Source organism: Ooceraea biroi, chromosome 14 (assembly GCF_003672135.1).
Source record: "Ooceraea biroi isolate clonal line C1 chromosome 14, Obir_v5.4, whole genome shotgun sequence".
Classification (NCBI taxonomy): domain Eukaryota; kingdom Metazoa; phylum Arthropoda; class Insecta; order Hymenoptera; family Formicidae; genus Ooceraea; species Ooceraea biroi.
Window position 1 is genome coordinate 5,802,611 of NC_039519.1, and position 17,408 is coordinate 5,820,018.

The 17,408-nt window shown below is 37.7% G+C and overlaps 1 protein-coding gene across 4 annotated transcripts in view; it reads right to left on the reverse strand.

Moving 5' to 3' along the window:
- Positions 1-17,408, reverse strand: part of LOC105282445 (papilin) — a 152,885-nt gene that overhangs the window by 35,073 nt on the left and 100,404 nt on the right. For all 4 annotated transcript variants that reach the window (XM_011344400.3, XM_011344397.3, XM_011344396.3 and 1 more), the window contains exons 3-4: positions 7,427-7,614; positions 1,985-2,045 (exon numbers count right to left, since the gene is read on the reverse strand). In XM_011344400.3, coding sequence (XP_011342702.2) covers positions 1,985-2,045; positions 7,427-7,614 — 249 coding nt within the window. The remainder of the gene's footprint in view (positions 1-1,984; positions 2,046-7,426; positions 7,615-17,408) is intronic.

Here is a 17,408-nt window from a genome sequence, read left to right on the forward strand (position 1 = left end):
ATGGTCCGCTATCGTTACTGTGTGGCGCGGCCTCTTCACTCCGAGCTTTTACCGAGCAAGTCACGAGCACTCATGTGCCAGGATGCCAAGAAGGAAACCTGTTAAAGTACAGATATCATAAAGGTCGAGTTTATGGGGTCATCGGTCCAGCAACTGAAAAATCTCGTCGTATGTTTAGTGAAAATAAAGATTTTAAGTTCCCCTCGAACGTCAGAGGAAAACCTTACATCTACTACACTACAGTAGCTGTACTTGCGAATTCGTTTTCTGTATTTCTCTCGCAGTACGATCTCGTTACACCAGCGATACACTCGATTTACGGGGATCCGCTTATGAACGACAAAGTAGGAAAGGTAAACGCGAGTCGTATGAACGAGTGTGCCGTGATTCCTCGAAGGCGCATAAACGAGTCTTGGGAAACTCCGATACACGCGAGAGATTTCGTCTGTTCGTCTGTTGGGTGCATGTAAGTCGCTGAAAAACATGTAAGTAGATCCTGCTTCTTAGGAGACCCTGTTATATTTTCTAGAAATTTACGTTGTTAAATTTCGGTGAAGTTTTGCCACAACGATAACGCGCGTCAAACGTTTCCTTTCAAGCGCGTTCCCTTTGAAAACGCGAGTGAGGAGAGAATTAAAAGTTTACAGCGGCAGTAAAGACCGCTTCTTAAAGCAGTCATACTAAATTCTCGCTGAAGATACTCGAGGGTGTACTCGGGTGTGCGTCGTGAAAGTTAAAAGCACAGGAATCCCATTCGAGTGTCGTAAAAACGCGAGGCGTACATATGCGCTCAGCCCGTTTGGGAGGACAGACTTTTAAAGCGATGAATGGGCCGACGATGTAGGGTGAGCATCGTCGAAAGTCAACGCTGTACTTGATATGGCTAGAAATGTGCAATGACCTTGCCATAATACACAAATCGCTTAAATACGTAAATATTATAGAAAACTTTATTTCGTTGTAACACAGAAACCTCTACTGGAAATTATCGATAATGATCGATATCAACCTGCGAAATGAAAAACAACCTGTTATTCTGGAAATCTCGTGCAAGATATCATAAACTTCTTCATTAATATTACAGGAATATTTTATTATTCAGTTTTGACGTTTCTTTTATTTGAAATTTTTGCGTTGAATATTGTTACAATTAAATTTGATTTCCGGGGTAGAGTCGCGTTTCTTGTCAGTTTTGTTCCGATATTTCCTAAACGTATCGGCTCTCTTTATTTAGACAAAAGCAACTTGATAGTTAAACCGTTTTTAGAACAAGAGAGGACAATTTTTCACAATTGATTCGTTTCCTAAGTTTAGATGGACTAGATACGTTCAAACATTTCAGTTCAAAGATCAGCGAAGTCCTGTAATAAAGGACGAATTAAATAACGATATAAATCATATTATTAAAGACCAGCGTGTCATTCGTTGACCCATATTTCAGAGGTCGAAGGCAAACGTTCTTTAGAAAAGATATGCCCGAGTGAATCGATCATTCGACGGGATCAAGGCACGCGTAATTCGCGGATTAATCGCGATTTTCCGCATCAATGGCTCTCTCGTCGTACTTTTAACGGTCTAGTTCTTTTCTTTGACGTAACGACGTCGTTACGTCAAAGACGTAAGGAAAGAAAACGAGAGCGCGAGACTTCGATTCGTCGATTTCAGTTTGCTTGCAGATGCGAATAATTGAAGCGCGCGTCACGCGTCTGTGCCATGGGGACCCCTTGATAGACTGTCAAGCTGCCCGATCTATTAAAGCACATCACATAAATCACTCCCTGTTACACGACAATTAATCAAGTCCTAGATTGTACTCGACTCACGTAACTCGCAGCATTTCTCTTTTTGCAAGCTCCGATCATTATCATGTCGCGGAAGATGACATGATCACGCGCATCCAGCAGGTGAATTGATCGCTCGCGAGTCAAATAATTGATACAATTCGACATTGTTATTAAGGATTTAAGGTCTGTTTCATACTCACTTGGACGTTGCACGAGAAGAATCTCCTAGAGGCACCAGTGCATCTGCTATGACCGTTGTCACTGTAACACATGACAGTAATGCTAGTTTGTGACGGATGAAAGATTCAAAGTAGAGAGATATATACTTGCCGGCTAGATGATATATGCTTAATACTATTATTTAAAATTATGAGAACAATTATATTATATAGACATATTACGGTGAGTCTCAATAAATAATCCAATTAGTAAAAATCAGATAACTCACGCTTGATGGTAAATGTGTTCAAAAATTCTCTTTAAAATTATGAGAACAATTATATTGGGTTGGCCAAAAAGTAATTGCGTTTTTTTCCAATAGATGGACATACATGTCTTGAAATGTAACTAACTTCATTCTAAACCGCAAATTCATTATGTAGGTTAACAACTCACAGTTCAAGCTTGTTTTACAAAAAGAAAGTACACGATTTCGTTAACAATTGTTTCTTTGCCGTCGATTTCAAAATGGAAAATCAAAAAGAACATTTTCCTCATATTTTCTTTTATTACTTCCGAAAAGGGAAAAACGCTGTGCAAGCTCATAAAAAGTTATCTGATGTATATGGCGAAGATGCTTTAAAACTGCGGCAGTGTCAAAATTCGTTTACTAAATTTCGATCTGCAGATTTTAATGTGAAAGATGCACCACGCTCAGGAAGGCCAATCGAAATTGATGATGACAAAATAAAGGCACTGATCGATTCCAATCGGCGTTTAACGACACGAGAGATTGCTGAGAATCTTAACGTATCGAAATCGAGTGTTGAAAACCATTCAAAACTACTTGGATACATTAGTAAGCTCGATATTTGGGTAGCACATGAGCTCAAAGAAATTCATCTCACTAAGCGTACTGACATCTGCGATTCTCTTTTGAAACGTGAGGAAAATGATCCATTTTTGAGACGTATGATAACAGGCGACGAAAAATGGATCGTCCACACAACGTCAAACGAAAAAGATCGTGGAGCAAGCGTGATGAACCTGCTGAAAGCACTTGAAAAGCAGATATTCACCAAAGAAAGATTATGCTGTCAGTCTGGTGGGACTGTGTATTTTGAGCTGCTTGCAAGGAATCAAACCATTAATTCAGACGTATACTGTCGTCAACTGGATAAATTAAATGATGCCATCAAACAGAAACGTCGAGAATTGGTGAATCACAAAGGTGTTGTGTTTCACCATGATAACGCTAGACCACGTACAAGTTTGGTCACTCGTGAAAAATTGTTGCAGCTTGGATGGGATGTGTTACCACATCCACCATATTCGCCAGACCCGGCACCATCAGATTACCATTCGTTTCGTTCTTTGCAAAACGCCTTGAATGGTAAAACCTTTACTGCTGATGAGGATATCAAATCGTTGTTGGAATAGTTTTTTGCTGAAAAAGATAAGAACTTTTTTGAGCGCGGAATCATGAAGTTGCCTGAAAAATGGCAAAAGATAATCAAACAAAATGGACAATATATTGTTTAATAAAGTTTTTGTTTCCCATGAAAAATTCGCCTTTTATTTATATAAAAAAACGCAATTACTTTTTGGCCAACCCAATATTATATATATTATATATTATATATTATATTAATATATATTGGGTTGGCCAAAAAGTAATTGCGTTTTTTTCCAATAGATGGACATACATGTCTTCAAATGTAACTAACTTCATTCTAAACCGCAAATTCATTATGTAGGTTAACAACTCACAGTTCAAGCTTGTTTTACAAAAAGAAAGTACACGATTTCGTTAACAATTGTTTCTTTGCCGTCGATTTCAAAATGGAAAATCAAAAAGAACATTTTCCTCATATTTTCTTTTATTACTTCCGAAAAGGGAAAAACGCTGTGCAAGCTCATAAAAACTTATCTGATGTATATGGCGAAGATGCTTTAAAACTGCGGCAGTGTCAAAATTCGTTTACTAAATTTCGATCTGCAGATTTTAATGTGAAAGATGCACCACGCTCAGGAAGGCCAATCGAAATTGATGATGACAAAATAAAGGCACTGATCGATTCCAATCGGCGTTTAACGACACGAGAGATTGCTGAGAATCTTAACGTATCGAAATCGAGTGTTGAAAACCATTCAAAACTACTTGGATACATTAGTAAGCTCGATATTTGGGTAGCACATGAGCTCAAAGAAATTCATCTCACTAAGCGTACTGACATCTGCGATTCTCTTTTGAAACGTGAGGAAAATGATCCATTTTTGAGACGTATGATAACAGGCGACGAAAAATGGATCGTCCACACAACGTCAAACGAAAAAGATCGTGGAGCAAGCGTGATGAACCTGCTGAAAGCACTTGAAAAGCAGATATTCACCAAAGAAAGATTATGCTGTCAGTCTGGTGGGACTGTGTATTTTGAGCTGCTTGCAAGGAATCAAACCATTAATTCAGACGTATACTGTCGTCAACTGGATAAATTAAATGATGCCATCAAACAGAAACGTCGAGAATTGGTGAATCGCAAGGGTGTTGTGTTTCACCATGATAACGCTAGACCACGTACAAGTTTGGTCACTCGTGAAAAATTGTTGCAGCTTGGATGGGATGTGTTACCACATCCACCATATTCGCCAGACCCGGCACCATCAGATTACCATTCGTTTCGTTCTTTGCAAAACGCCTTGAATGGTAAAACCTTGACTGCTGATGAGGATATCAAATCGTTGTTGGAATAGTTTTTTGCTGAAAAAGATAAGAACTTTTTTGAGCGCGGAATCATGAAGTTGCCTGAAAAATGGCAAAAGATAATCAAACAAAATGGACAATATATTGTTTAATAAAGTTTTTGTTTCCCATGAAAAATTCGCCTTTTATTTATATTAAAAAAACGCAATTACTTTTTGGCCAACCCAATATTATATAGACATATTACGGTGAATCTCAATAAATAATCCAATTAGTAAAAATCAGGTAAATCACGCTTGATGGTAAATGTGTTAAGAAATTCTCTCTCTAAAAATACAAGTTGCCCGTCAATTAGCGTAGTATTATATAATTACCTAAAATAATATTATAATTATAGTATTACCTAAATTTGATCGAGTTCCTCTCTGTTATATTGTTCGAGTATATTCGCTCGCTTGTACTCGCAATTATAGTATTGTTGAAATCGATATTATTAATGAATAAACTGGCTAAGCACAATCGGATCCATTTGACATGCAACTATAGCAACTACGCCTCGAGGATGAAATACACGTGCAACGTATAACAAAGGGGACAATACCGATTGCGTATACTTAATAATGTACAACGCGTTCTCTACAGTTATTTCTTACCGTGATTTACTGTATCGATTCGAATTTCAATTACCGTATTTTCGTTCTTCTCATGTTCATGCGATAAAAAACATTCTCGAGAATTATTTGCTGGATTTAAAGCTGACTCCTTATTCAGAGATCTCACTTTAAATTCCCTACGAAGAAAAAGTGACACAGACGTGAATCTTATCTGCAGTTTTAATTGGAGAGAGAATAAATTATGAAATCTGTATAGAAAAAAATAGAAAATGATTGTTCATAATATCCTATGTGAGTGTGAAATTTACGCGGGAAACAAGATTAAGATTATCTGCTTCAATAAATTTCCACAGCATCCTGGTAAGTGCTGCTTATTTATTTTGCACGAAGGTCCGATGTTTAAAAATGTATCCTTCTAACTAAGGTAAGTATATCTCCCCCCGTGCCTGATAAAATTTTTAGAGCGGAGATTCGGAAATTTACGTCTTACAGTATTTCACATAATATTTTATTAATGATTTTATGTAATCAGATTGTGCGAAATATTGCATCTCTGACACACTATTTTTCACGCAACTTGAAATATTCAGAAGGATGTACAGACGAATCACAGGATCGTAACATCTTCTCTATCGATTTTCTCGCGATTAGGCGCGATTTCTAATCAATTGCAGGTACGGGAAGCACGTCGTGCCTCACGATCTCACGAAAATAATGCGTTTTCTTTGCGATTAAATCATAACAGCGTGTTACGTTCCGATGACCCATGATGCACACGATGGATTCGATGTGGGCATTACGTACTTTCACGTTACGATTATCTCGCTTTCTAGAGCCGTACCGTATCATTAGCGATGAGCCCACCCCAACTAGCGCCGATCACAATGTCGATCATCGATCGGTCAGTCTCTCCCAGCATTCTTGCTCTACGTAACCGCTTGACGCGCTAAAACCAACTTTAATTGCGGCTCGTCTTTGCGATGGGAAATCGTGAGAATTTCCCGGCGATAGCGTGACGCCGGCAGACGTGTAAGTGCCTACGATTAATCTTCCCTAGTTTTGAGATAAGGAGGATTTACGATGGATCCGTTACGTCCGCGTGCGCTAGGAGAAAAGTTTCGTTGATTTATCCGAAATGTAGTCGCGACCGACTCGACGTCGCGCTGCAGAAAGATTCGATCGATCCGCGACGCTTTCTCACATACATGTATGAATTATTCGATTCTCGGTTCTTCTCGAGTCTTCTCGATTCGATATTCTATCAGAGTTAAATTCTTTAAAACTATCTTTTCCAAGAAAACAGTTTTATAAAACTAAATGTACGTAGGATTATTCACTAACAACGTGTTTACAGTTCAAAAAGTTTATTAAAGAAAAAATGTCGTTCTATCATTCCTAAATATTTTACTTATACAAAGCTTCAAAAATCTGCAGAATTAAATAAAATGCAACGTTTATTAGTGTGTCGATAAGTGATTTCCACAACTCGTTGCTTACACGCTATTACATCGGATATCCAGTCCAGATCGAGACTTGATTAAATTCTTTGCAAGCTTGTGTCCGCTTTTAATCCAATCTCAATTCAATTGAACATACCATTGTAGCGAGTTGCGAGGATAGCGAGAAGCGTAACGAGACGGAACGGCTTCTTTCAGGCGGGCTCAGCAGAAAGAAAGAACAAACTCTAAAATGGACGGGTAAATTTTCTCGCATGACTCACGGATTCGCGTGAGCGCAGTTACGAGAATGACGCGGCGTTTGCTGCGAGAATAATTCTCTCGCAATATTTATATGACTACACGTACGCTGTCAGAACTGCAAGGGAGCATTTACATTTACTCCGGGATTCCGTGCGAAGTAATGCGCGCAGAATTTCTCCGCCGAGGAATATTAAAATAATCTTTAAAAAAAAGAAGACAGAGAGATAACAGTCGCTGCCGTGTCTTTCATCCGTAAAGGAGTCGGCGGTTTCCGTTTCTTACGTTGCATTCCCCGAGAGCGATATTGAGATGTTCTTCTCGTACGTGCCAAGCCCGCCCCAGCCCGTCCCGTTCGACATTCCTCTCAATATCGTATCTCACGGGGCGAGCGAGCGGGCGGCGTTCCACCGAACTGGTAGCAGGATAGTCGATAAGTGTGAGGGCTCGTAAAATACGGTAACTCACTCTATGTCGAGACACTGTCTGGTCTGATGGGCAACTCCGCCGCCGCAGGAGCGCGAACAGGAGCTGGGCGACGACCATGGTCCCCAGTTGCCCCCCTCGGGCTCGTCCGTGTCCAGCACGAAGCTGCTGGGCAGATAACTCTCGCCGTGTTGTCGACGGTGCCTTCCGTGCCTTAATTTTATATGATGCTGCAACAAGCAGAGGTAAATTTATTACGGCGTGCTCGCGTCTCCTCGTTTCGCGCCGCGCCGTGCACCGGGACCGAGAGAGTCCGGAGGTATCTCGGGGTCGCGGCCGGGGTCGCGAAAAAGATGTGGCCTGCCGTGAGAACGTAGGTGCGAGGGAAACATTTCGCGCTAAGTGCCCCCCTCGTTCACCTGCGGCCTCCGCCTCCGGAGAACCGTCCGCTGGACGTACAGGTGAGCTTCGTGGATAACAATGGTACCCGCGATTGCCGTGCTGCAATGGGGCACTTTGGTCCCTCGAGCTGAAAGCGGCTCACGTATACCGCGCGAAGAAACCGTATCCAGGAAACTCACCTGATTTTTATTTGCTATTCTTTTTGTGAGGATCTATGATTATCGGTACTCCTATTTTTGTATCCTCAACAAGTTTATATAATAAAATTATTAATTACTAAGATTGCAGTTTTATCAATTTCAAATTGGTAAGTGCAGAGTTTAAGATTAATGACATCCAGAATCGTGGGAACAGAAATTTGTTGCTGAGGTAAGTCACTGATATCTTGAACAAATTATTTTACCGAGTAATTATATGCACGATACATTGCGAGACATTTTCGAACTTCCTGCATCGCAATTTCCCACTGAAGATTGCGCTTTGCCTCGCGACAAGTCGAGGAAACCGCTGCGAACGATTTTTACGGTGCTATCGTTGTCACGGTATATTGACGCCAAATTGTGCCTAAACAGCGGGATGCCCGCAAAATCCGTAGACGTTCGCCGCGTCTAATAAGCGCACCGGGAATACGCAGCGAGATGAAACTTTATACATCGTAAATTATACAGGGTGGCCCATTTTAATTTATACAGTCGATTTTTTAAAAAACTAAAAGAGATACGAAAAACTGTTTCAGACAGACTAAAAGTAAAACAGATTAAAAAAGTTAGAATTCTAACTTCCGGTCTGAAATTATTTTTTAATGAGACATGGTATTTTTTATTACGGATTCGGATTCTACGCGAGAAAACATGCAACTTTTGTCTGAAACATTTTTCCGAAAAATGTCATCTTATGTCCTTAAAATGATCTTCAAGATGAGTTTTGAGGACATTTTAAGGACATAAGATGACATTTTTCGGAAAAATGTTTCAGACAAAAGTTACTTACTTTTCGATGGAGAATAAGAATCTGCAATAAAAAGTTGGGGTTTCAATTTAAGAAATTGAAGGTGATCTTCGCGTGACCTTCAAACGACTATTCAAGGTCAAACCAATGGTATCATCTTATGTTCCCCTCGAAATCGTGACATGTCTGTCTGAAACATTTTTTCGTATCTCTTTTAGTTTTTTAAAAAATCGACTGTATAAATTAAAATGGGCCACCCTGTATACTAGCATCGTACGTGTTAATGTTGCGGGCACTCACGGTAAAATCGCGACGGATAAAAACGATCTATTAACTGCCCGGAAATTTACGCTCTAAACTAATTTTCGAATGTACGGAGTCGCAAAAACGTGCAGGACTTTTGCTTCCTGAAGGAGAAGTGGCCATATAACATTTCAATGGCCAAGTCCTTCTCTGGCGAGTGTCCAAAGCAGTTTGCATTCGCCGGTTGTAAAGTGCATGCGCGGTTCCCAATAAAATTATCAGCCACCCTGCTGGCATTCGAGCGCCCCTTGCCGGATACGGTTCTCTATTTAACGACGCTTTCGTCGCTAAACGATCGTTTCTCGATCGAACGCGCTCCCGGATACAACTGCGAGCATGTCTTGTTCAGCAGCTCGTATTTGGTTACTGGTCTCCAATAGTCAATTCGCAAAAGTAATGGACCTGCACAGATTTCTCGCACAGTACTTTTAAAACAGTTCCAAAGCTGGAAATTGTAATGTTAATCGAGATAATTCCTAATAATTATTACAGCGTTTGGTATTTACGTTTAAATGATTCTGAAAAACGAGATAATATTTAGTTTATACAGGGTGTCCCGGGTTTTAACCGACAAACTGCGGGAGCATATTCTACTAGTGGAAATAAGAAAAAATTCTTATATCGAGTTTGCTTAGAAATGCTTTATTGCAAAGTTATAAACCAATATTGAAAAGAAATATGAGATAAGTAACAACGGATTTTTTCACAAAAATATAAATTATCTACGCAATGATTTAGTGACGCATTTCAAAATGTTGTCCTTGCACATCGATACAAGCTAGACATCGACGTAGTACAGAATTTGTTACGGTACGACATTCCTGAAAATTTGGTTGCATCTCAGTAACTGAATTAGTAATTCGTTGCTTTAAATCTATCTGGTGCTCTCCTGTTAGGAAATCTACGTTGATACTCTCGTACGGCAGCTCGTGCATTTCCGTCACAGAATCCGTACACGAAATGAATATCGGTGTATTCCTCATTTGAAAACACTTTTGGCATTCTGATAGTAATTGCTAGTTGACACGACGATTGAAATCTAACAGCTACTGTTGTGAAAGTAACAATCATACTGAATCGTTTCAACATAGTGAACGTGAATACATGTGAATACACGTAACATAAACATCTTCGACCTTGCAAATTCTACACTATGTTCCGTTGTTACTTATCTCATATTTCTTTTCAATATTGGTTTATAACTTTGTAATAAAGCATTTCTAAGCAAACTCGATATAAGAATTTTTTCTTATTTCCACTAGTAGAATATGCTCCCGCAGTTTGTCGGTTAAAACCCGGGACACCCTGTATATAATTATATAATAAATATAATAATATATATATTTATTATATACAGGGTGTCCCGGGTTTTAACCGACAAACTGCGGGAGCATATTCTACTAGTGGAAATAAGAAAAAATTCTTATATCGAGTTTGCTTAGAAATGCTTCATTACAAAGTTATAAACCAATATTGAAAAGAAATATGAGATAAGTAACAACGGATTTTTTCACAAAAATAAAAATTATCTACGCAATGATTTAGTGACGCATTTCAAAATGTTGTCCTTGCGCATCGATACAAGCTAGACATCGACGTAGTACGGAATTTGTTACGGTACGACATTCCTGAAAATTTGGTTGCATCTCAGTAACTGAATTAGTAATTCGTTGCTTTAAATCTATCTGGTGCTCTCCTGTTAGGAAATCTACGTTGATACTCTCGTACGGCAGCTCGTGCATTTCCGTCACAGAATCCGTACACGAAATGAATATCGGTGTATTCCTCATTTGAAAACACTTTTGGCATTCTGATAGTAATTGCTAGTTGACACGACGATTGAAATCTAACAGCTACTGTTGTGAAAGTAACAATCATACTGAATCGTTTCAACATAGTGAACGTGAATACATGTGAATACACGTAACATAAACATCTTCGACCTTGCAAATTCTACACTATGTTCCGTTGTTACTTATCTCATATTTCTTTTCAATATTGGTTTATAACTTTGTAATAAAGCATTTCTAAGCAAACTCGATATAAGAATTTTTTCTTATTTCCACTAGTAGAATATGCTCCCGCAGTTTGTCGGTTAAAACCCGGGACACCCTGTATATAATTATATAATAAATATAATAATATATATATTTATTATATACAGGGTGTCCCGGGTTTTAACCGACAAACTGCGGGAGCATATTCTACTAGTGGAAATAAGAAAAAATTCTTATATCGAGTTTGCTTAGAAATGCTTCATTACAAAGTTATAAACCAATATTGAAAAGAAATATGAGATAAGTAACAACGGATTTTTTCACAAAAATAAAAATTATCTACGCAATGATTTAGTGACGCATTTCAAAATGTTGTCCTTGCGCATCGATACAAGCTAGACATCGACGTAGTACGGAATTTGTTACGGTACGACATTCCTGAAAATTTGGTTGCATCTCAGTAACTGAATTAGTAATTCGTTGCTTTAAATCTATCTGGTGCTCTCCTGTTAGGAAATCTACGTTGATACTCTCGTACGGCAGCTCGTGCATTTCCGTCACAGAATCCGTACACGAAATGAATATCGGTGTATTCCTCATTTGAAAACACTTTTGGCATTCTGATAGTAATTGCTAGTTGACACGACGATTGAAATCTAACAGCTACTGTTGTGAAAGTAACAATCATACTGAATCGTTTCAACATAGTGAACGTGAATACATGTGAATACACGTAACATAAACATCTTCGACCTTGCAAATTCTACACTATGTTCCGTTGTTACTTATCTCATATTTCTTTTCAATATTGGTTTATAACTTTGTAATAAAGCATTTCTAAGCAAACTCGATATAAGAATTTTTTCTTATTTCCACTAGTAGAATATGCTCCCGCAGTTTGTCGGTTAAAACCCGGGACACCCTGTATTTATCGACTTAGAAATTTCTGTTTAGAGGAAAGTCGCTAGTTTATGGATAATGACGAGTATATTAATATTTATAAGTAAAATTATAAATAAGACCGACACTTCTTGAGCTGAAATATAATGAGCGTTTACGCTACTCTCAAATGTTTAAATTCGCAAATATTTGCTATGAAAGTATTACAGTTAAAACAAAGACCAACAATAAAGGTCAAAAACTTCATCCCGTAGATTAGCAAGTACTTCGTGTTCGAATAATTAACGACAAAAGAACGAACAAAGAGCCGTAATATAATTGCATAGCATTTGAAAGACAGATTTATTGCGCGTTCTTGGCAATTATACTCTGTGTACAATTTATCCGGTTAAGTAGTTACACCGATCGTTATATGACGCAGTGAATCATAGCGGCTGCAACCATTTACAGTAATTATGGCAACTTTTTTGCTCTTCCCTTAAACATGATAAATACACGAACCAGATTGCAAAATTTCGGATTACATTAATACGAAACACGCTCGCATAATTATATTGAAAATTCCGAGTAATATCTATTTCTTTTTTAGAAAGAGAGAATAAAAATCGTGTCGGCACGCGTCCAACGAATTTATTGAAACTTATGTCACTTGCATCTCACTCCTCGCGAGTGGTTATAGGTAGTGGTTTACGTGCATCTTTCGTACAGTCATTTACAGCCGGGTTATGACAGCTGCAGCGGAGATTTTTATTAAGCGTGGGAGAACACCGCACGCAGATGGGCGCAGCACGCGCGTCATTTCCGCGTAATAAAAGTATGTTCGAGCGCACAGGGAGGTGGTTTTCTTCTTTGCAGTTTCCACGAGCATCTGCAACTTATTGCGGATCCTCGTATTGCCGGGTTGCCCGTGTGACAATATGGGAATATACATATAATCATAAAAACGTGCACGCAAGCGATGATAAAACACACTGATCCGTTTTGTTACAAAGTAATCGCGCCGTTTGATATTTGATATTTAATATCCAATGAGGATGTCAAAATATAATAATAAATAACGTAAGAAATGCAATCATGAAATTACATCTCGAGGTAAATACACATCATTATAATCGTATTTATAATTAATTAGATTAATAATTAAATTGATAATTCGTAATATCGCATTATTGCAAAATTGTCGTTTGAAAAAACTTAATACTAGCTAATATTATTGTTTTAGAATTACCTTTTCTTATTCTGAACTTTTTATTTGTAACATCATGTTTTGCGCGATGCAACAAATAGTTATATCACTATGTGCAGTCATTTTCTTTCGCCAAACATCTGTTATGCGCTATGCTGGTTGTCAGACCATCAAGTTGCATGGACCATAACATGGGAATATATAACGTTAATAATGGCACGTTAGCGAGACGTTGGTGACTATAAAATTCTCAGATGCGTGACACTGCAATATGAGTTCACGAGGAATGTATGTAAGCAAAATTCAAATACTCATAAAATCAAATATAAACTCGCGAAGTATATCGTGCGGTACACCGAGCGATCAAACATTAAAATGTCAAAGCTTTCACCTCTTTCTTTCATTTTGCAATTTACTGTATAAATTACAATTAATAAATGCTTATGTAACACTACTAAAATTGTTATGTTCAATCTAGAAATCATTCAATCTATTAACTTATTAATTCTTTTTGTTATTTCTATTACAATTATCAATCGCAGAATTTATTATTGTAGTTTCCGCTAAAATTTTGATAGATAATTTTAATAAAAATATTAATATTTCTGGGCATTACATGCGTTCAATATAGCCTCCGAAATATGTTACAGGGACCCAGGAAGCTAGACTTTTAAGTCGGCAGAATTTTACGCTAATAGGAAGTGTCAATGTGGTCAAATTTAGCATGCTCGCTTAGGCGACGCCTAGTGGACATAGTAACCAAAGCTGGCAGATCCTCTTAGAAACCGTTTGACCAAGATTGTCGGGAAAAAGTAGGTCCATTGCGAGTCTCACACTAATCAGCGATTATCGCGAGCATGCGATAAATCAAGGAATTAATTAAAACTGTGTTCTTAAATGGTGACTAACCCTCGCGTGTACCGATCCGAGACATAAAGCGGACCAGCTGCTGGAACGGAATCGAGCTTTGCATCATCTTGCGAGATGCGTGAAATGATCGACTATTTTTAAACCAGACAGACAGACGCGCCGCGACGACCGATTGCAACCACATATTACGCTATGACATGACCTGTGATGTAAAGATATGGTGCTTGTATAGACATTACGGCGAATCTTAATACTCCAGTTGATGTGAACGAAAAGTCAATCAAATTATGCCTAGCGGTGAATGTATTAATTATCGAAGATGATAGGTTCGATACGACGACAAATTGTCCGTTAATTTTTAACTACGCGCGGTAATTTTATTGTGCATAATAACGTGTCTTAAAGTTGAGAATATTTATCGTCAAGAATGTTTTCTTTATTTTCCGGTACGATTGATTATATCGCGATATTATCTCGATAATGATAAGATTTGTAGCCTGTAATTAAAAGTTTGCATTTCTTGAAATCACCGCTTTTTATAGGGAATTTTATCAGTTTGAAGTTATCACATCGCTAAAAATTAATAAACCAGATTTTCAAATATTTTATGAGCTTGCCAAAATGAACAAAATGTGACGGCAATTTCTAATGGTGCTAAAATGGTGCTAATAACGAAACGTTCGTTCAAGTTTATCGATCTCGCAGCCGATTAACCATGGCAGCGGTTCACTCACCATGCTGCGTGACTGCCATGGCGAGATATGAAACGTAACCTGCTAACAGTGAAACGTAATCCAATATCGCCGAGGACAATGATCGGCGAAGAGGGTTTCTGCATCCGATCAGGTGACCCTAATAAGCCGGTTTCCTGAGCTGCGATTAACATAATCTCGGTGACACTATGATTATGACAAACTGCTCGATTGTATGCAACTGTCGCGTTCATTCACCACATTATTGATAAGATCGTTGTTGTTAATAATAATTACACTGTATAGATCGTTTCGTATTTGTTATAGTAAATATAGTTTCTGAAATTGCGAATATAATTATATAAGATAATATACAGGGTGTCCCGGGTTTTAACCGACAAACTGCGGGAGCATATTCTACTAGTGGAAATAAGAAAAAATTCTTATATCGAGTTTGCTTAGAAATGCTTCATTACAAAGTTATAAACCAATATTGAAAAGAAATATGAGATAAGTAACAACGGATTTTTTCACAAAAATAAAAATTATCTACGCAATGATTTAGTGACGCATTTCAAAATGTTGTCCTTGCGCATCGATACAAGCTAGACATCGACGTAGTACAGAATTTGTTACGGTACGACATTCCTGACAATTTTGTTGCATCTCAGTAACTGAATTAGTAATTCGTTGCTTTAAATCTATCTGGTGCTCTCCTGTTAGGAAATCTACGTTGATACTCTCGTACGGCAGCTCGTGCATTTCCGTCACAGAATCCGTACACGAAATGAATATCGGTGTATTCCTCGTTTGAAAACACTTTTGGCATTCTGATAGTAATTGCTAGTTCGCACGACGATTGAAATCTAACAGCTACGGTTGTGAAAGTAACAATCATACCGAATCGTTTCAACATAGTGAACATGAATACATGTGAATACACGTAACATAAACATCTTCGATCTTCCAAATTCTACACTATGTTCCGTTGTTACTTATCTCATATTTCTTTTCAATATTGGTTTATAACTTTGTAATAAAGCATTTCTAAGCAAACTCGATATAAGAATTTTTTCTTATTTCCACTAGTAGAATATGCTCCCGCAGTTTGTCGGTTAAAACCCGGGACACCCTGTATATAATTATATAATAAATATAATAATATATATATTTATTATATACAGGGTGTCCCGGGTTTTAACCGACAAACTGCGGGAGCATATTCTACTAGTGGAAATAAGAAAAAATTCTTATATCGAGTTTGCTTCGAAATGCTTTATTGCGAAGTTATAAACCAATATTGAAAAGAAATATGAGATAAGTAACAACGGATTTTTTCACAAAAATAAAAATTATCTACGCAATGATTTAGTGACGCATTTCAAAATGTTGTCCTTGCGCATCGATACAAGCTAGACATCGACGTAGTACAGAATTTGTTACGGTACGACATTCCTGACAATTTTGTTGCATCTCAGTAACTGAATTAGTAATTCGTTGCTTTAAATCTATCTGGTGCTCTCCTGTTAGGAAATCTACGTTGATACTCTCGTACGGCAGCTCGTGCATTTCCGTCACAGAATCCGTACACGAAATGAATATCGGTGTATTCCTCGTTTGAAAACACTTTTGGCATTCTGATAGTAATTGCTAGTTCGCACGACGATTGAAATCTAACAGCTACGGTTGTGAAAGTAACAATCATACCGAATCGTTTCAACATAGTGAACATGAATACATGTGAATACACGTAACATAAACATCTTCGATCTTCCAAATTCTACACTATGTTCCGTTGTTACTTATCTCATATTTCTTTTCAATATTGGTTTATAACTTTGTAATAAAGCATTTCTAAGCAAACTCGATATAAGAATTTTTTCTTATTTCCACTAGTAGAATATGCTCCCGCAGTTTGTCGGTTAAAACCCGGGACACCCTGTATATAATTATATAATAAATATAATAATATATATATTTATTATATACAGGGTGTCCCGGGTTTTAACCGACAAACTGCGGGAGCATATTCTACTAGTGGAAATAAGAAAAAATTCTTATATCGAGTTTGCTTCGAAATGCTTTATTGCGAAGTTATAAACCAATATTGAAAAGAAATATGTGATAAGTAACAACGGATTTTTTCACAAAAATAAAAATTATCTACGCAATGATTTAGTGACGCATTTCAAAATGTTGTCCTTGCGCATCGATACAAGCTAGACATCGACGTAGTACAGAATTTGTTACGGTACGACATTCCTGACAATTTTGTTGCATCTCAGTAACTGAATTAGTAATTCGTTGCTTTAAATCTATCTGGTGCTCTCCTGTTAGGAAATCTACGTTGATACTCTCGTACGGCAGCTCGTGCATTTCCGTCACAGAATCCGTACACGAAATGAATATCGGTGTATTCCTCGTTTGAAAACACTTTTGGCATTCTGATAGTAATTGCTAGTTCGCACGACGATTGAAATCTAACAGCTACGGTTGTGAAAGTAACAATCATACCGAATCGTTTCAACATAGTGAACATGAATACATGTGAATACACGTAACATAAACATCTTCGATCTTCCAAATTCTACACTATGTTCCGTTGTTACTTATCTCATATTTCTTTTCAATATTGGTTTATAACTTTGTAATAAAGCATTTCTAAGCAAACTCGATATAAGAATTTTTTCTTATTTCCACTAGTAGAATATGCTCCCGCAGTTTGT